Genomic DNA, 20,721 nt, shown 5'->3' on the forward strand with positions numbered 1-20,721 from the left:
TGATCAGTTTTGTGTTCCAAAGTTGTTTTGAATGATGATGTTGCAAGTAAAAGTGATCAGTTTTGTGTTCCAAAGTTGTTTTGAATGATGATGTTGCTGGTAAAAGTGATCAGTTTTGTGTTCCAAAGTTGTTTTGAATGATGATGTTGCTGTTAAAAGTGATCAGTTTTGTGTTCCAAAGTTGTTTTGAATGATGATGTTGCAAGTAAAAGTGATCAGTTTTGTGTTCCAAAGTTGTTTTGAATGATGATGTTGCTGGTAAAAGTGATCAGTTTTGTGTTCCAAAGTTGTTTTGAATGATGATGTTGCTGTTAAAAGTGATCAGTTTTGTGTTCCAAAGTTGTTTTGAATGATGATGTTGCTGGTAAAAGTGATCAGTTTTGTGCTCTAAAGTTGTTTTGAATGATGACGTTGCTGGTAAAAGTGATCAGTTTCATGTTCCAAAGTTGTTTTGAATGATGATGTTGCTGGTAAAAGTAATCAGTTTTGTGTTCCAAAGTTGTTTTGAATGATGATGTTGCTGATAAAAGTGATGAGTTTGTGCTCTAAAGTTGTTTTGAATGATGATGTTGCTGGTAAAAGTGATCAGTTTTGTGTTCCAAAGTTGTTTTGAATGATGATGTTGCTGTTAAAAGTGATCAGTTTTGTGTTCCAAAGTTGTTTTGAATGATGATGTTGCAAGTAAAAGTGATCAGTTTTGTGTTCCAAAGTTGTTTTGAATGATGATGTTGCTGGTAAAAGTGATCAGTTTTGTGCTCTAAAGTTGTTTTGAATGATGATGTTGCTGGTAAAAGTGATCAATTTTGTGTTCCAAAGTTGTTTTGAATGATGATGTTGCTGGTAAAAGTGATCAGTTTTGTGCTCTAAAGTTGTTTTGAATGATGATGTTGCTGGTAAAAGTGATCAGTTTTGTGTTCCAAAGTTGTTTTGAATGATTATGTTGCTGGTAAAAGTGATCAGTTTTGTGCTCTAAAGTTGTTTTGAATGATGATGTTGCTGGTAAAAGTGATCAGTTTTGTGTTCCAAAGTTGTTTTGAATGATGATGTTGCTGGTAAAAGTGATCAGTTTTGTGTTCCAAAGTTGTTTTAAATGATGATATTCCTGGTAAAAGTGATCAATTTTATGTTCCAAAGTGGTTTTGAATGATGATGTTGCAGGTAAAAGTGATCAGTTTTGTGCTCTAAAGTTGTCTTGAATGATGATGTTGCTGGTAAAAGTGATCAGTTTTGTGTTCCAAAGTTGTTTTGAATGATGATGTTGCTGGTAAAAGTGATCAGTTTTGTGCTCTAAAGTTGTTTTGAATGATGATGTTGCTGGTAAAAGTGATCAGTTTTGTGTTCCAAAGTTGTTTTGAATGATGATGTTGCTGGTAAAAGTGATCAGTTTTGTGCTCTAAAGTTGTTTTGAATGATGATGTTGCTGGTAAAAGTGATCAGTTTTGTGCTCTAAAGTTGTTTTGAATGATGATGTTGCGGGTAAAAGTGATCAGTTTTGTGTTCCAAAGTTGTTTTGAATGATGATGTTGCTGGTAAAAGTGATCAGTTTTGTGTTCCAAAGTTGTTTTGAATGATGATTTTCCTGGTAAAAGTGATCAGTTTTGTGTTCCAAAGTTGTTTTGAATGATGTATATATACTAGCAGAATTACCCGGCATTGCCGGGCGGGGGAGGGGAGGGGGAAGGGGAGGGGAGGGGAACGGGGGGGAGGGGAGGAGAGGGGGGGAGGGGAGAAGAGGGGGGGGGAGAAGTGGGGGAGGGGGAGGGGGAGAGGGGGGGAGGGGGAGTGGGAGGGGGGAGGGGGAAAAAGGGAGGGGGAGGGGAGAAGGGGAGGGGTAGGGTGGAGGGGGAATGGAGGGGGAGGGGAGGATGGAGGGGGGGGAGGGAAGGGGAGGGCCAGTCAACAATGACGTTGCAGTTCTCATGGTCGGAGAGCAGCACAACAATCGCGACATCATCCTGCATCTTCGCAACAGCACGAAGTGGATTTTGGAGACTCACCGATCCTGTGACGCCCTCCAGTACCGGCGTTGCCGGGCGGGGGAAGGGAGACCCGCACATTACACATATTACAACGTTACACACACACAAACTGTGTTTTATGTTCAATGGTCTGGCGGCGGGGATGGAACATCACGTGATCGCTCTGAGCGAATCAGCGCGCTGCTCTGCCACCAGGTCAGATTCCGTGTATAATATTCCTCGCTGAAATGCGCTGAGGTAAATATGAATAAAAAATATGGATCTCGTCAAATATTTTTAGGTAGGCCATGTCCTTCCCAGGCTCAATGGCCATGTCTGTGCCAAATATCAAGTTCGTGAGCCTCTCCGTTTAGGAGTCTATCGGTAACATTACACACACACAAACTGTGTTTTATGTTCAATGGTCTGGCGGCGGGAATGGAACATCACGTGATCGCTCTGAGCGAATCAGCGCACTGCTCTGCCACCGCCTCAGATTCCGTGTATAATATTCCTCGCTGAAAAAAAATCTTTGTGAAACATGCTACTATCTATGCTAAATCATGCTAAATCATGCTAAATGCTAATCATGCTAAAATCTATGCCACTTGCTGTGAGTTTATGGCGGCAAGGAACATCACGTGATCGCGTCACGAACATCATTCGTGATCACGTCATCACGTGATCGTGATCGTCATCAATGAGCATGAATGAGCGAATCAGCACGCTGCTCTGCCACTGGTTCAGATTCCGTGTATAAAATTCCTCGCTGAAAAAAAATCTATGTGAAACATGCTACTATCTATGCTAAATCATGCTAAATCATGCTAAATGCTAATCATGCTAAAATCTATGCTACTTGCTGTGAGTTTATGGCGGCAAGGAACATCACGTGATCACTCTGAGCGAATCAGCGCGCTGCTCTGCCACCGATTCAGATTCCGTGTATAATATTCCTCGCTGAAAAAAAATATGGATCTAAAGATGAAAGGAAAAAAAACCTATGTGGCGTGAATGGCAATGTTCCTCGCTGAAATGTGAAAAAACACAATCGCTTTTCGCTCAGAATTACGTGCGAACGCGTAACTGTGAGTTTATGGCGGCAAGGAACATCACGTGATCACTCTGAGCGAATCAGCGCGCTGCTCTGCCACCGGTCAGATTCCGTGTATAATATTCCTCGCTGAAATGCGCTGAGGTAAAAATATGGTAAAAAAATATAATGAAATTTTTTTTTTTAGGTCGGCCATGTTCTTCCCAGGCTCAATGGCCATGTCTATGCCAAATATCAAGCACGTGAGCCTCTCCGTTTAGGAGTCTATCGGTAACATTACAAACACACAAACTGTGTTTTATATATATAAATATGGATCTCGTCAAATGCTACTATCTATGCTAATCATGCTAAAATTACGCCACGGGCTTGTCTCCTTATTTGGGCATGGAGCCGAACGGCGCACCCCTCGTGGCGAGCCACGGGCTTGTCTCCTTATTTGGGCATGGGGCCGAACAGCCCCGCCCCTCCTGTCCAAACAGAGCATATATTCATTATAGCAGCGAACGCCGCTTCCAAAGCCAGGCCAGTTGAGGGGGCGCGCACCCCACGCTTGTTAAGTTACGTTACCCAGAGAGGGAGAGTTCGGCTGGGAAAGGTAATTATTGAAGGGGAGCTATCCTTATTTGATTCGGTGCAACGCAATGAATTAGTGGACCCCAGAGCCTTATACTGACATTTACTAAGGGCTTAACTACTGAGGGGGAAACTTATGATTGGCTATGTGTGTGCGATGGCCTAACTAAGGACGACCTTTGACCTTTACAATCGGAGGTATTTACAAGGAATATTTACAGCAAATTACACAAACAGTTCCCAAATCCTCAACACTGCACCCTCCTTCCTTATGGGACGTCCCGGCCCGAAAACTTTAACTTTAGTGTGACACGCAGGTGTAGTAACCCTCTACAATTAACCTGACCCTGAGTGCGACAATTTTAAACACAAATAAATATGTCCCGCTAATTGCGTTGCACCCTGCCTAACAGTTTCACACCCACAGCTAACCGAATTGCGGAATTATTTTCAAACTAAACATGAACGGTAGGGGAGCATTATTTACAGTGACATTATTTTGACTATTTACAAAACGCAACCCAGGACCTGTGATTTTTCTTTCAGGGAAACAAAAAGAAAGAAATTCCTGTTGGGAGGGAAGGAGACAGCATGCATTGCATCGACGCACCAGCACCAATAAATACCAAAGCACCAATCACCAAAACCGCACCAAAAGCACCATTTGGTGCAACAGTCACCAGTTCATAATAATGACACACAAAAACAACTGGTGGTGGTCTTCCTCTTCTCTGCTGGGCCGATGTTCTTCCTGATGTTTTCTCTACTTGCGGCCTATTTGGAAATAAAAGGGCACCAACGTGTCCACTTTTTATTTAGGGCCACAGGGGCCAACTAAGGGTGGTCCACCTGTCTGGCATAGGTGCCACCTTTACCCTGGGCCGCAAGTGAGATTACCTGGCCACCATGGCCGGTCCCCAGCAGAGGTGCCAGGCCCCAAAACGTGGGGTCCATAAAGTGGTGCTTGGCCGCAGAACGGTGGTCCATAAGTGGTGCATCAATGCAAGCATGCTGGTTGCGGGAGTTTCGGGCTCACAGACGCGACCTCCCCGCACGCTCCTCTCAGTGCCCAGAGAGCACAGTCCTCAGGTGGGAGACAGGGGAACAGAAGACAGGTGAGTAATGGGCCAGGGCGCAAGGGTACACATCAAACAAGGCAATGCAAGGTGAGGTGCGCACGGAGAGTGAAGTGAGAAAGCTCGTCCCTACCGTACGCCCCCCTCATGTGACCTACACTACCCCCCCCCCCCTTGCCCCTCCCCGCATTTACAAAAACCTACACATTTACAAATTCATCCCTACCGTCACGTCTTCCCCATATCTCCCATATACCAAATTCGTCACAATCCCACTAATCCAAAATTTGCCATCACCAATTCATCATCAATCCTCATAAGAAGGGAGAGATGGAACATCAACACAATGTCACACCCACGTCATGATGCGTCTCACAATCTAAACATTTGCACAGAAAAATAAAACCAACAAACCATGGCACGGTGTGGAGCACCGTCGTTACCTCAGGTGAGTGGATGTAGATGGTGCGAGGAGATTCTTAATCCTAACTATCCTCTAAATGACATTAACCCACTTTACACTACCCGGGGTCTTTCCCTGCCAATCCATTGGCAATCTTACTCTATGCGGTTTTAAGAACCAAATTCCCATTGACCAAACTGTGTTTCTTCATCAATTTGGGGTCTTACTCCCCCGATTCAAATCCCTGTGCCTTGGCACAATTTCAGGACTGGGTCGTGTGGCTCTCCCAGCAGGTCTACCCACCTGCACACCTCCACCACTGCAGTTGCCTCCGAGCTTACCTGCTCCTTACCCTAACCTATCTACCTGGGGAAGGCCCTCTGGCGCTCTCCCCACTCGGTGCCCTCTCTGGCACTGGGCGACCCGGGTCCGTCCTCCGGATCCTCGGGCCCCATCCACAACTCTAACGGCTCCCAGAGCCCACCTGCGGCCTCACCTGGCCAACATCCTCACAGTGGTGGAGTGCCCATTTAACTACACACACTAACAGGCCACACGCCCAGCCATTTCCACGTCACTAATGCACCCATCCAAACACCATTCTTCCACCACGCACCACAGATGCCAATATCCAACCACAATTTACCTACTCCCTCTACCTAACTCTTAAACTACACTCCCCGGGTATTCGTGATGGGGTCCATCCTCCCCATACACTCCCTTCGCACCAACCACTCCACTCCACATTTTCCACCATACTCACTCCACACCATCCATTCCATACTCCATATATTCCATCCCATTTATTCCATACAATCATGCTCCATACACCTGTTTTTGCACACCTGTGCCATCACTCCTACACCTGGTGCTTCCTGCACCCTCCTTCCTCCAGGACCATTTGCTCAACACAACACTCAATCACCATTGCTCACTCATACACTGCTCCATACACCTGTTCACTTGCACACCTGTGCAATCACACCTCGTGCCACCTGCACCCTCCTTCCTCCCAGGCTCCTCAATCATTCAATACAATGCAACCACAATTGTTCCTCATACGCTGCTCCATACACTTCCATGCTCAATACAATTCACAATCACCTCACACTTTTCACAATACACTTCTGAATACACTTTTACACACACATACGGCATCATCTGATCTAACTGGTGCCCTGCTAAATCTCGCGCTTCCCCGTCGCCCCTTACATTATTGCGCTCCCTCGTCATTATAATCCAAACTAATCTACCTATGTCCCCACTACCTGTCCAATGTTGCTACTTAAATCTAGTTACCTATGGTCATCTCTAGGTCCCTATACATTATCCAAACCCTCCCTCGGCAAGCTTACACTGCCACAAACCCCATAGCTAGTGCTCATGTGCCCCGTCTGTGAGGGATGGCAGAATTGCCATCCCACCACATCGGGCATCTTTTACTATCACCCCCCCCCCCCCCCCCCCCAGTCCTCTGACACTACGAGCCCCTGTCGCAAGAGGTACTGGGTCCTGCCTCGGCATCTAGAGCTGAGGCGATCCACGAGGGCACCTGCTCGCTGGCATAAGGTCTTATCCGGTCGGCATGGACGATCCGAGGGAGGGCCCGTGGCCCCATTTTGATCTTAACGACCACGTCACAGACTTGCGACAGGACGACTCCCGGGCCTTGCCAGGGGGAGGTGAGTTTTGGGCACCTACCCTTCCGCCTCCGGGGATTAAAGAACCAAATCTTCATCCCCGGAGCGTACTGACTCCCCTGGCTCCAGTGGTCGTACCTGCGCTTCATCTTGGCCCCCGCCAGATGGAGCTGGCAGCGGGCGAAGGCATGGACCCTCTCCATGCCTTCCTCCAGGTGACGTGCGTAACCCTCCCTCGGTGTTGTATCTGTGGTCTCTGGCACGGGACCGCATAGCAAGTCGGCGGGAGACCGCAACTCCCGCCCATACATAAGCAACGCTGGACTACATGCGGTGGCCCCGTGCTGGCTGGTTCGGTAGGCCATTAACAAGTATGGGAGATGTTTGTCCCAGTCATCCTGACGGGTGGTGGTGAACAATGCCAGTTGTTGTATCAATGTTCTGTTGAATCTTTCCACCATCCCGTCAGATTGTGGCCGCAAGGGCGTGGTCCGTGTTTTCCGAATTGACAGGAGTCTGCACACATCTTTTAGCAATTGGCTTTCAGAATTTCGATCCTGATCGGTGTGCAGCTCCTGTGGAATCCCGTGCCGACATACAAATCCTTCCATGAAGGCCTGCGCTACAACCCCGGCTTCTTGGTTGGGGAGGGCGTAGGCATCCGGCCACTTGGTGAAATAGTCCATTACAACGAGGATGTACTTATTACCTTGGCGGGTGCGGGGTAGTGGTCCTAGAATATCCATAGCCACCCGCTCAAGGGGGGCCCCCACCTGGTGTAATTGAAGGGGGGCCCTCATCCTCCGTGCTGGCCTCTTTTTGGCAGAACAGGCGTCGCATCTCCGACACCAGTCCTGTATGTCGCGCCCCATATTTACCCAATAGAACCTCCGGCGGACCCGAGATGTTGTCTTTGTCCTGCCCAAATGGCCGCCGGAGCGGGTACCATGCACCTGTTGTAAGATGACGTTCTTAAATTTGTCAGGGACTATCACCAGCCAGGAAGTTCTCTCAGACGGAACCTCCACCCACTTGCGATACAAGATGTTATCCTTCAATTCCAGGGTCTGCCACCGAGCCCAATATGCCTTGGTTTGCACCCCGAGGGGGGTGACCTCTTCCCCCTTTGGTCTTTGCCCCAATTTGACGCATTTGAACACCGGCCCCAGAACGGGATCCTCCTGCTGGGCCGTGCTCCACGCCAAAGTTCCAAATTCTTCATCCGCGGTTCGTTGGCCCTCTCACCCGGGCCAACGAACCGCGGGCAAAATTGGCCCTCTCACCCAGGCGCAATTGCGCCCAATTGGCCCTGAAACCCTGGTGTTGGGCTAGCGGCTAGGATGCGGGCTTAGGATCCTAGGATCCTGGATTCGAATCCCGGTCGATCGCTGAATTAACGCCAGGGGGGTTGACTCAGCCTGTCATCCTTCCGAGGTCGGCAAATTGAGTACCAGTTCACTGATAATTCCCTGTTTGTCATTAAAGGCGGCAAAAAGGGTTGGCGTCAGGAAGGGCATCTGGCTGTAAAACATTGCTTCAAAAAGGGGACCAAAAAACAACAACAACAACCACGGTCCCCGAAAAAAGCCAACCCCCGCTTTGCGGGGAAAAATGGCCTCTAAAGGTGGTTATATTCATATGTTTACCCGGGTTGCCCGGACGACGAGAATCGGGGCAGACTCGCCCAATTGCTCCCTCTCCTCGTGTCTCGCACAAAATTTGCAGTTTTCCCCCAGACAAGGATGCCGAGAGAGTGCAGCAGCATTACCATGGGCCTTCCCAGCCCTATGGGTCACATTAAAATGGTACTGCTGCAACATTTCCAACCACCTTGCAATTTGGCCTTCCGGTTCCATGAACCGAAGGAGCCATTGCAAGGAGGAATGGTCAGTTCGAACCAAAAATTTCCGCCCGTACAGGTACGGGTGGAAATGGTTCATGGCAGCCAGCATAGCCAATAATTCCTTGCGGGTTACGCAATAATTTCGCTCGGGCCTACTTAAGGCCCGACTATAATAACCAATCACTCTCTCCACGCCCTCCTGTGTCTGAGACAAAACTGCGCCCAATCCTTCCTGGCTCGCATCCGTGTCCAGGGTAAATGTCCCGTCACTAGTGGGGTAAGCTAGAAGGGGGGCGGATGTCAAACACCCCTTCAATTTTAGGAAGGCCTCTTGGCACTCCCTTGTCCAATTAAATCGCGTCCCCTTCTCCGTAAGCTGGTGGAGGGGACGGGCCAACTCCGCAAATTTCGCCACAAAGCGCCGGTAGTAGGAGCAGAGTTCCAAAAATCCCCGCACCTCCTTGATGGTACGTGGTACGGGCCACTCCTCTACCGCCGTAATTTTGCCTGGGTCCGTTTTTACCCCCTCGCGACCGATAACGTGACCTAAATAGGCCACCTCTCTTGCAAACAAGGTGCACTTACTCGGGCTCAGCTTCAACCCTGCCTGTCTGAGGCACCCAAACACCTGGTCCAAATTAGCTAAAGCCTGGGGGAATGTCTTGGCATGTACTAGGACGTCATCCAGGTATACCAGGCATGATTGCCATGGCATGCCACCTGGTACATGTTCCATTAATCGCTCAAAGGTGGCGGGGGCGTTACACAAACCAAACGGCATCACAGTGAACTGATACAGCCCCTTACCTGTGGAAAATGCCGTTTTCTCCTTCCCTGCCCTATCCATCTCCACCTGCCAATACCCACTCTTGAGGTCTAAAGTTGAAAACCAATTTGAGCCCGCAACGGCATCGAGGGTGTCATCAATTCTTGGCAGGGGATATGAGTCCTTGAGTGTCACGTTGTTTAGCTGGCGATAGTCCACGCAGAACCGCGTGGTCCCATCTTTCTTTTTAACCAACACAACAGGTGACATCCAAGGACTTCCCGAGGGCTCGATGACGCCTGCATCGAGCATCTTTTCAACCTGCTCGTCAGCTTCCGCCCTCTTGCTCCAAGGGAGCTGTCGGGCGGGCTGACGAATAGGCCGGGCCTCACCGGTGTGGATCTGATGTTTCACCAGGCCCGTACGTCCAATATCCTCGGGGGACAAGGAGAAGAGATCCAAATGGGATCCAACCAGTTTGTGTAAGGCCTCCCTCTGGGTACCTCCCAACTCTACACTACTACGATTTACCATCTCGCAAATGGGATCGGGCCAATTCCTATTACTTATTAAAGGCTCCCCCTGGGGCCGGCTCGGCTGGACGTTCTCTCCCCTCACTGACGCGACATCTCTAACTGGGGTGCAGCCAGCTACCTTCATGCCCCTCACAATAGTGCGTGGTTCTGTACTAATATTAATTACTCGAACGGCCACCACCGACCCGTCCGTTTTTACAAGGGTGCAGCCCACGATTAAGCAAGGTATGGATCGCGCTGCCACCGGTTCGACCAGGTCGCAGGACTCCTGCCATGTCGGGCGAGCTGACCATCGGGCCGGCACTATGGCCTTGGCCCCCGGAGGGATGGTCACGGCCTCAGGAGCTTCCACCTCCACCCTCTCGGCCGTGCTCACCCCCTCCAATGGTAGCTCTTCCACTCCCACTTGCAGGATCCCCCGGCTCAAGTCGATTTTACAACCGCTGGCAGTCAACAAATCCAACCCTATTAAACATGGGTCGCACACCTCCGCCACCCAAACCTCTATCTCCTTCTTTACCGATCCAAACTTGAGGGTCACAAAACCACGCCCTATGATCGGAGCCGTTGCCCCGGTAGCCAGCTGCAAACTATGATTTTCCAGACGCTGGTTTTACCCCAGCCGTCTGCACTCGAATTAAGGATCACGGGGCTGATGATCGTGGTGCTGGCTCCCGTGTCCACCACGGCGTCTACCCCCACGCCGGCAATTTTGCATCCAATTGTCAAACTACCGATTCCAATTTGGCCACAATGAATGACCTGTCGTGTCAATGAGGGCACCTCTCCATCCCCTACTGCCGAACACCGCCCTGCATGCCCGGCACGTTCTAGTTTCCCGGGTCCTGGCGGGGGGGTGTCTGAGGTCGGCTAGGCCGATCGATACGGGGCGGAGTTGAGGGCATCGGCGGGCAGGGACTGTCCCGGCGCAGAGCTCGACACTCCCACGCACGGTGACCCAGCCGAGCACAATTATAGCACCTCACCTGGTAAGGTGCTTGCCTCCGGTATTCCAAATTTCCCCCCCCTGAATGTCCGAATTGGTGTACTTTGCCGTGGACTACCGGGTGGCACCGCTGGGGCCGCCTGCCATGGTCCAGGTCCCGCCAGGCGCCGATCCACCAGCCTTCGGACCATGCTCTCCAGGTCAGGGCCCCCTAGGGGGGCCGCCACCCATCACGGGCCCTACCTGACGCACCGCCACTGCGTGGCACTCGCCTCCCCGGGCCAGCGGCCTCGCTGCTTCCCAACGGGCTGCAGCGTCGGCCGCCTGACTCATGGTCTGTGGGCGCCACCTGGCGAGCTGTTGTCGGAGCTCCAGATCCGGAAGGGCCTGGATAAAGTGATCCAGCGCCAGGCTTTCCTGGGAACTCGCTGCCATGTCCACGTGTGCGATGCCGACTGCACGGCGAATGTCATGGGCAAGTTCCCCGATGGTCTCCTGGGGCTTGCGTTTTCGCTGAGCAAGCTGAGCTTTAACAAGCTCGCTTTGCTATTCAATACCAAAACGATTAATTAAGGCCGCGCGGAGAGCTGGCAGGGTGAGAGCACCCGGTGGTAAAGCTGTCAGCACCTCCGCCGCCGCACCGCGCAGTGCCCCCACAAGGTGTACTCCACCTTCGTCCGGATTCCAACCGTTGCCTCTGCACACGTATTCAAACTGCGCCAGGTACACCCTCAGATCACTCTTGCCGTCATACGGCGCGAGTGGGACCATGTGGGCGCCCGAAGGCCGGACCCCGTGCATCACTCCTTGCGGGATCAACGCGGGACCAAACCGTTCGGGCCCCCACAGTACACTATTCCCGGGGGGCTCCCGTGTATCCCCCGTCCCTCCAAACACTACCCCTCTTCGTGTCGTTGCCTGGGTCGCCCTTCCGCAACCCGCTACCCACTCCATACCCGCACACCCTTGCTCACCAATACCCCTCTCACTCCCCATAGTCAGACCTCCTTGCACACCTCCTCTATCCATACCCTCCGGACCAGTCATACACCTCACCATTGGTCCCTCACGAACACCCGGGTCTACAACAACACCCAAGCCGACTGAATTTCGCCTCACACCATATACATTTCCAAGTATATCGCCACTCACCTCGGCACCTCGTCTCCGCTCCTCCTCCGCCACCTGCAAACTCTTTATTTGGTTAGTAAGCACATCATCACGATTTGAGCACAGACCTTGTACATATCCCATCACCTCCTCCTTTATCTCCCTCTGAGTTTCCCTCCGTCTCTTCTTAATTTCACTCACCCCCTCTTCCACATCCTCTAATTTTTGCTTCACCTCTTTCATCTCCCGGTGCGCCCCCTCAATTTCATCCTCTAAGGCTACCTTGATCGTTTCTATGTGCGTCCTCACCTCCCGTTCTTTCATCTCCATTGCTTCTGTTACCTCGTCCAACCTCTTTGTCAACCCCTCATGTACTATCTGACATTCCCTCTTCGTCGCTACCAGTTCCTTTTTTATTTCTTTCTACGTCGCCTTTAACCCCCCGATTACCGCAGTGTTCTTCTCTACCTGCTCCACTAATTCCTTTTGTCCCACCGTCAGCTGTTCTACTCCCCGTGTCAGGTCCTCTATGCCCCCCTGTAACCTAGCCGTACTATTTCTCACCTCTTTCTCCATACGCTCCTCACCTCGCTTTACCTCCTCGCGTACCCCCGAGACCTCCTCGCCCACACCTCGTCTGATCTCCTCCCCCATTTCTCCCATCTCTTTGGTAGATGCTGCCCTCATCTGTTCCAAATCATTCCTCTGGGCATCCAATTTGGTTTCTAACCCGATTTTCACCTCCTCTATCTGATCTCCCATCTGTTTAATTTCCCGGGCGGATTGCTCCCCTATTTCCCTCAATTTGCCTTCCATTGTGTTTTCTAACCCCCCTAACCCATTCTTCACCCCTTCCACTGGTTCTCCTGGGCAGCCATTCTATTTTCCAACCCCGTTAACCCCTCCTTCATTTCCCAAATTTGATTACCCATGTCCTCTAGTTGGCCCCCCAATTTACCTTTGAGCCCCCGATTTGGCTTCCCATATCATTCCTCAATTCCCCTATTTGATTTTCTAAACCCCCAAATTTATTGTCTAAACCCTCTATTTTATCATCTAACCCCACTATTTTGCTTTCTAATCGCCCCCCCATCCTACTTTCCAATCCTCCAATTTTATTTCCCAATTTCTCCCCCATTCTGTTTTCCATTCGTTCCAATTGTTCTCCCATCCCCATTTGCATGGCGGCCTGCAGCTGCGCAATGAGGACTTGCATGTCTATCCCTCCCACTTGCGCCGCAGGCGCGGCTACCGCAGCACCGCCATTTTGTGCCTCTGCAACCACGTGCGCGAGGGCGCCATCTTGCACACCTGATACCCCCGCAACCACATCCTCATTTCTCTCCTCCTCCCTCTCCTCCATATACATTTCCTTGGGGTCCTGGGTCTCTTATAACCAACCCCTCTTCTAATTCTACTCCCACCGGCATCCGGTCGCCTTGATCATCCATGGCGTGATTTCAAATTTGGATGTTAAAACTAAATTTTGGCCGCTCCCAATTTTTTTTTTTTTTTTTAGATGTTTAAAAATTTGGTTCGGGCCTCGAATCCCACTACTCCTGACACCAATTGTTACGGAACCCAACGTCGGCCTCTGTTCCCCTTATCGAGGGGGGATTAATCCCCTCGTCTATGACTGACAGACGTGGTCCCGGGGGTATGACGTCATGCCCAGTCGGCGCTGGGTAGGGTATTAGGCCCAACCGTCCTATGACCTAAATACCAGCGCCTCTCGGTACGCAAGGAAATACTCCCGCTCACGGCCGCAGCGTAATAGATTGGTTGCGCCGAGCGAAGCGAACTGCGGCGTGAGCCGTTTATCGAAGGGGCTAAACCCGATTCCTATGCGTCGGCCGAATCGCGCCACGTATACTCAATTTGAAAACCTCTAAAGCGATCGAATGTGAAGAAGAAGACAAAGTAGGAAGAACAGGGATTTATTATTATTTACACACAACTAAAGGAAGAAAAGCAATCAAAGTAATATTCAAGGAAATGGAAGAATCAGAAGGACACAGGGCAATTTCTAGCTTATCTATGCAGTCTTACTTAAACCCAGGGACAAGACACACTAAACAAACTCACGTACACGAATGGGGAATTTCAGAGTGGATTGGCTGGAGGGAGAGGAAGGCAGGACCACAAGGCTGGAAGGTTTGCACACACACATGCACACACATGCACACACACACACGCTGAACGTGTGTTCACACACACGCTACGTATGCACACACACACACACGCTGAACTGGTGGACAAGGGTCTGCAAGACGAAAAGGGGTCAGAAGGGTAAGCGCCATTGGTGTGTGTGAAACACTTCCGCTCACCATCGTGGGAGTTCATCTCCCATGGTCTCACATAACCCTTTGGGGAGACCAAGTCCCTCACAATAATATCACACCGTGGCGATGTCTGTGCCTGCCCCACTGTTCTCCACACTCCTCCTCCCTCCCCAGCCATCCTCTCTAACCCCTCACATGGATTTATAAACTGATAGATTGAAGTAATGTGGTGTTGTAGCACAGTCATTGTGGGCCAAATGACCTCCTGCATCAAAGATTATTGTGTGTCTTTAACATATACGTCAAACAATGCAATGGGAAAATTAATAGAGATAATATTAAAAGTGGTTAAGTAAATGCTAACAAAAGTAAAAATTGCCAAAAACAGCAATATAAAAGATTATGGAAAACAGAAAAGGAACAAAAACCTCCAGTGATGGTGGTAAGCCAAATGGGATGAGGCGGAAGTAGTTGAGCTCCAGCCGCAAGAAAGTGAGAGCTATCAGGGGAGAGAAGGCCTGCGGATCAATGGTGCTCTCACTCAGTCGATTGTTCTTTAGTTCCAAAGCCACCAAACTAGAAAGTCCTGATAAAAAAAAGGAAATATATCTTATTTCTAAATTTATGTGAAAAAAAAGGAAATCATTTTAAAGAAAAAAAAGAAATAATGTATATATAAGGTATGTTGACAACTTTTACTCAGTAGAGTTCCGTGTCTTTCATTATCACCCAGAATAAGGAAATGAGATTGCGACAGAGTACTTTTAAAACTTGTAAAACTTTACTTGTAGGTAGTTGGTTGTAGACAGCAACCGCCCAGGGTGGTACTACTGTTCTGATTTAGGAGCGTTAAAGTGGTGCCCGGAACCATCTTACACTCTCCGTGTCAGGATTGCTCTGACTTTCTGTCTCACTCAAACTTTTCCTAACCCGGGCAAGCTTTAATCTCTCTTTCTTACAAACAAACATCATACACTTTTCATCACACTTTTCTTTTCTTTTCAATTAAATAATTCAATTAAATAGTTGTTTTAAAGATCATGAAAAAAGAATTCCGGAAGCTTGGCACGGAAGATTTTAAAAGTCGTATAAATAAATTAACTGTGGAATTTACCACAATCACAGTGTCTATTACACCACCCTGTCTAACACGTTACGTTAGTTATTTGTGCCTGTTGTTTGTGTCCTTTATAACGTCCTTAAAATCAGTAAGCTTCTGTTTGGAATGATTTTCAATTTTGTTTGATACCAGACCGGAAAACATAGTGAAAAGATCATCTCATTCCTCTACGCATGCACGATTGGGATGAATTCAGAGACAAAGTAGTGCTAAACTACAGGTTTGTTTTCAGATTCATGTTCAAAATATAACATTCAGTTTAAATAAGTTGCTGTTTTTTAGGGTGCGACTGCTGCTGAAGCAATTCCTCTCTATAACCACGTCGCCTGTGCCGAGCTGGTAAGCAGGAAGGTGAACATGAAAGGTATTCTGGGGAACATTTTGTATGCGGACGATCTCGCTGTAGTGGTGGAGAGTGGGCGGGAGATGCAGGAAGTACTGGGGGAGTGGAAGAAGGCATTTGGGAAGCATGGGCTGAAAATTAGTATGGAGAAGATGGAGGTGATGTGGGTCGGGCAGCAGAGAAAAGAAATGAATATCAGGTTAGAGGGGTAGGAGATCAGACAGGTTTGAGTATCTGGGGGGTGGGGGGGAACAGTGACCGGGGATGGTAAGTCAGAGGTAGAGGTGCGGAGGAGGATTCAGGTGGGTGTGAATGTGTGGAGGAGGATGAAGGGTGTAATGGCAGACAGAAAGATTTCAAGGAGATTGAAAGGGAAGGTTCTGATGTCAGGTGTAACGCTGGCCTACCTGTACGGTCTGGAAACGGTGGCGCTGACAGAGAGACAACAACAGAGGCTGCAGGTTTGCGAGAACAACTGGGTCAAGAGGGAGTGAATAAGGTGGATGGAAGGAGAATGGATGAACTGGGGGAGGAGATTGGTGTGAAGGTGAGCTTGACGGGGAGATTGGTGAAATGGTGGCTGAGATGAGCTGGACACTTGGTGCAGCTTGGGGAAGAGAGAGTGGCAAAGAGAGCGGATGGGTTGAAGGAGCAAGGTAGGAGGAAAAGAGGTACACCAAGGTTGAGATGGAAGAATTGTGTGAAGAGAGATATCAGTAAGGTGGGGGTGGTTGTAGGGTGAAGAGTGTTGGCTGAGGACAGAGGGGAGTGGAGGCATATTGTGGTGAAGACAGGGCAGGAGCTTGGTGCCATTGGACCTCACCACCATTGGTCCTCACCTCTATTGGACCTCACCTCCAGAAGAGGAGGAGAAGAAGAAGAATGGTGTAACGTAGATTAATCTTTACAAGGTTCAATTTTGAGAAGCCGTGCTTAGCAAGGAAAATTTTTATTTATTTATTTTATTCAAGGGTCTTAGCCAAAGGGTGAAGCCAAAGGGTGAAGCCAAAGGGTTGTCCAAAGGGTCAAGCCAAAGGGTCAAGCCAAAGGGTTGGCCAAAGGGTTGGCCAAAGGGTCAAGCCAAAGGGTGAAGCCAAAGGGTCAAGCCAAAGGGTTGTCCAAAGGGTCAAGCCTTGTTCTCAGCATTAAGGAACAGTCATAAAAGCAACATTAATAGGATTCTTGAAAGATTGTGGATCAAAAAGAAGAGTTTAACTTTTAGCATGATTCAAATAAAGTTTGTGTTCTTCGAGAACTTGGATTCACCAAGAGAAGCGGATACATTATGTATTGCCAAAGTGACTTGAAGTTTAACAAAATATAAAGGTGAGTATGATCAGCGTAAAAGGGAAGCCGACTTCATTTTTATTGATTATACAATCATTCAATGGAAGGATGTAGTGAGTACTAAACCTTGTGGATCACAAACAGCAATCCGACAACTGCACCACAACCTGCATTGTGAAAAACAGGCCCAGCAAACTTTCCAATCGAATATCAGTTTTCCTAATCCATGTTTAAAAGGAATTTTTTCTGGCTTATATTATTTTTTGCTGCATTTACACAAAACTCACACTTTGCCAATATCGTTTATCCTGCTTACTGGAAGCAATTGCAGCGATGCTACTCCATAATCACTCTACAACCACTTTGGCCAAACTTCCGGACAAATTGAAGCGCATCTAACCTTGGAATGAATCTGCATCCAAAACTTTGAGGTGGTTGTTGTTGATCCTGATTTCTTCAAGCAAAGCTGGCAAGGGGTGTGGAATGTGGGAAAGCTGGTTGTTGTCGAGGTATAATCGACGAAGGAATGTCAGGTTCTTTGGAAGGGAAGGCGATGGGGGTGGAAAACAGGATAATCCATAGGATATCTCAACATTTGATAGCGATGCTGTTCACTTTGCATCAGCATCTTATTAGAATGAACACACACTCGGTTTAATAGTTGAAGTGTTGGAAATTTATACCATGGCAACATCCTGTCCTTTCCGCACAACTCTACCTTTCGGGGGACACGGATATGGCATATTTGCATGGAATTGTCCAAAATTATAAAGTAAAATATTCCTAAACAAAAATCAATAACTTAAATTCCACTGCTTGTTATGTCCGAGTATATTATGGGCATAGGCCCACCTATATATAGCATTGATCTGCGTAAATTGGGTATGTAGGTGTCTTCTGATACCTCAGGGAGATGGATGCCCCTGCCTTGCATAACCCCAGGTCACCTGTGGGCAAGGTGTAGTACCTGTCAGCCCCCCTTATCAGAGTAACGGTCCGCAGCCATGCGGTTTAAATGGAACATGGCTCTGCACATCTGGTGGATGAGAGTCCAGTCAACTCCAATAGCATGGGTGGAAGAGGGTGAATTCCCCAACGGCAGAAGGACGGAGAGGAGTGGCGACCCCCATCTATACCACACACTTATCCATGTGTACCTGCCATAGAAAGGCAATATGATGGCACAAGATGATACGACAAATCCTATTCGGCTGCCAGCTCCAGGAGTGAGCAGGGGCATAGCTGCGGGTCCAGTTGCACTCCCTACCGGGAAACATGACGCTACTCCCTCAAACCCACCTGGGAGGGGAGAGGCTGATCAGTGTAGCAAACCCAAGGTGACCCTTTTGAAATGTAAGAAGAACATCATACTATCTACAATGAACACCTGGTCCATCAGGTAACCGATTCATGTAAGATTGCTCATTCGTTTTTTCATCAACTAAGGTCCTTGCCAAGGTCGTTTCTCACCTTTATTGGACATTAAATAAATTATCCCCACACTATTTTTAAAAAACGAGTACTCTAATCGGCGCCGTCCGTCCGCCCGACTGTCCGTCACGCTAACTTCCAAACGGATGTGCAGAAATTCACCAAACTTGGTATTGAGCTCGACACATGACACCAGGGTACAGGAGCAGTGTCATGTTTCCGTCCGTCCCCCCCCCCCCCCCCCATGGGTATTAGTCAAACATCAAAAAAATGCAATTACAGGCACATTTTTTAACATTATTACCTCCAGTACCGAATATGGACGGTAGTTATGATTTCACCCCTGTCTGTCTGTCTGTGTTTGTCTGTGAGCAGGATATCTCAAAAAGTTGTGGATGGATTCAGACGAAACTTGGCGGACAGGTTGTGTGTGTGACAAGGAAGAATTGATTTGATTGGGGTGAGGGGTGTTGGGAGGGGGAGTTGGGTTGGGGTGAGAGGTAGTGAGAGGGGGATTTGGGGTGAGAGGTAGTGGGAGTGGCGTTTGGGATGAGGGATGGTGGTAGGGGGGGTGGGATGAGGGGTGGTGAGAAGGGGGAGGGGGATTTGGGAAATGCCATTGTCTCTGTCTTTTGATTAAAGCGGTCAGCGAAGTGACGGACAGGATTGGAATCAAAATGAGAAATGTGTTGCAAACTGCATGGAGTAACAAATCAGATAGTTAGACCTCAGTGATGAAGTAGTAAAAAAAATAGGTGGGTAAACCTAAACGATATGACAATCAGTTGAGGCTGCAAAGCAGCCGAACTTAAAGGCTAAGCCATAGCGGCGCAATCACAGGCCGCTCCTGCAGGATCTGGTTGCTGTTGGTCAGTTTGGGCAGAACAAAAACATTTATGGAAGACTGTGCAGTGCAAGATCTCTTACTTGCCCTGAGGAAATCTATCGGCTATCTTATGAGAATTCAAACAGCACATGACAAACGAAACCACAATGAGCCACCGACCATTAATAGACCTGAGAGCACTTCATAAACTGATGAATTATTCCCATATGCTAGTCGGTTTATCATGATGTACGGACTCTGCAGACGCAGTGAACCAATACAGCAAAATTTGGCAAACAGTACAAATAATTGGTCCATCAGCGAAGGGACAGTTAAGCTCTGTTAGTATTCTAGTAATATAGATAAGTACTGGAGGACTAGCTCTGAGCTTAGGTCACATGGGCCTGACTTGGGCGGGTCTTCAAATCGCCACGTAACTATCGCCCGTTAAGTGTCGGTACGTCGTCGTGTTTCAGCAATTCCCGAGGCTTGTTTCCCAGGTAGTGATCGCCTGTTGATCAAATACGAACGGTGACGGCTCGAAGTGGTCTTTGCAAACAACACGGTATTTTAAATGAACATACATTTTGATATTGAATTTGGTTGTTCCTCGGTTTTTCAACCACAAAGCACACGATCGTTGACGATGTTTTGATGGATCAGGAAGAAAAAAAACGAATTTTGAGTTGTGTGGGCAAATTTCTCGATGATTCGAACAGTCAAAAGCTTGGCACATCGACATCTTGAATGTTAAAATAACTTGTGATGAAATGCAGACATACACAATCATCGTCAATGAGTTACGCGCCTGTGATGTCACACGAATTGACGGAAGTAGCTCATTTGCATAACGGAAGTAAAATTAGTCCGATTTTAAAACACGATTATTCGGCTTATTATTTTCCCAATTATTTTATTTTTGCGCTAATTGGTCAGGCATATCATCCTCTTAAACATATCGCTTCAAAAAATTCATGATTACGTCGCTTTATAGAACCATTCGGACAGATTACGAAGGGAATGATTTAAAGGCTTAGTGAGGGAGGATTTTAAAATGTTATTTAAAAGCTTTACATAGAAGAAGCAATTAGTTATTGAAGTAAGACAGACGTCAGGAAGTAATATTGAGAAGGAAAAGCTAAAGAATCCATTTACGGATTGCCATCACGACATCTATTTTTATTTTTCCATCCCAATCCCTCAACAAATAAAATACACAACTATACCAACCCACACTACAAATCTACAACTACCTCCTACATAGACATCTTCGTTCAATCGTTACTATTACCACCAATAATAAAAATTCCAAAAGATGTCATGATGGCAATCCGTAAAAGGATCATGGCGCTGTATTGTGGTGTCATTCCTTCCTACCTTGGTTGGTTGTTTTTTGGGAATTCCATTCCTACATGCTTTTTCATTTAAAATATATATATATTATTTACCATTATGCGTCAAAGATGATGGGAATAGAGCCTGTGATGGATGCTGTGAAGAGAAACAGGTTGAGATGGTTTGGTC

At 48.1% G+C, this 20,721-nt stretch overlaps 1 protein-coding gene across 6 annotated transcripts in view; it reads right to left on the reverse strand.

Annotated features, from left to right (window-relative positions):
* The window catches only part of LOC137424412 (extracellular matrix protein 2), an 84,561-nt gene that overhangs the window by 32,775 nt on the left and 31,065 nt on the right, over positions 1-20,721 (reverse strand). For all 6 annotated transcript variants that reach the window (XM_068111841.2, XM_078775426.1, XM_078775427.1 and 3 more), the window contains exons 7-8: positions 17,341-17,476; positions 14,619-14,776 (exon numbers count right to left, since the gene is read on the reverse strand). In XM_068111841.2, the coding sequence (XP_067967942.2) occupies positions 14,619-14,776; positions 17,341-17,476 (294 nt within the window). The remainder of the gene's footprint in view (positions 1-14,618; positions 14,777-17,340; positions 17,477-20,721) is intronic.

This window comes from Myxine glutinosa, chromosome 4, assembly GCF_964187855.1.
Source record: "Myxine glutinosa chromosome 4, kmMyxGlut1.1, whole genome shotgun sequence".
NCBI lineage: Eukaryota > Metazoa > Chordata > Myxini > Myxiniformes > Myxinidae > Myxine > Myxine glutinosa.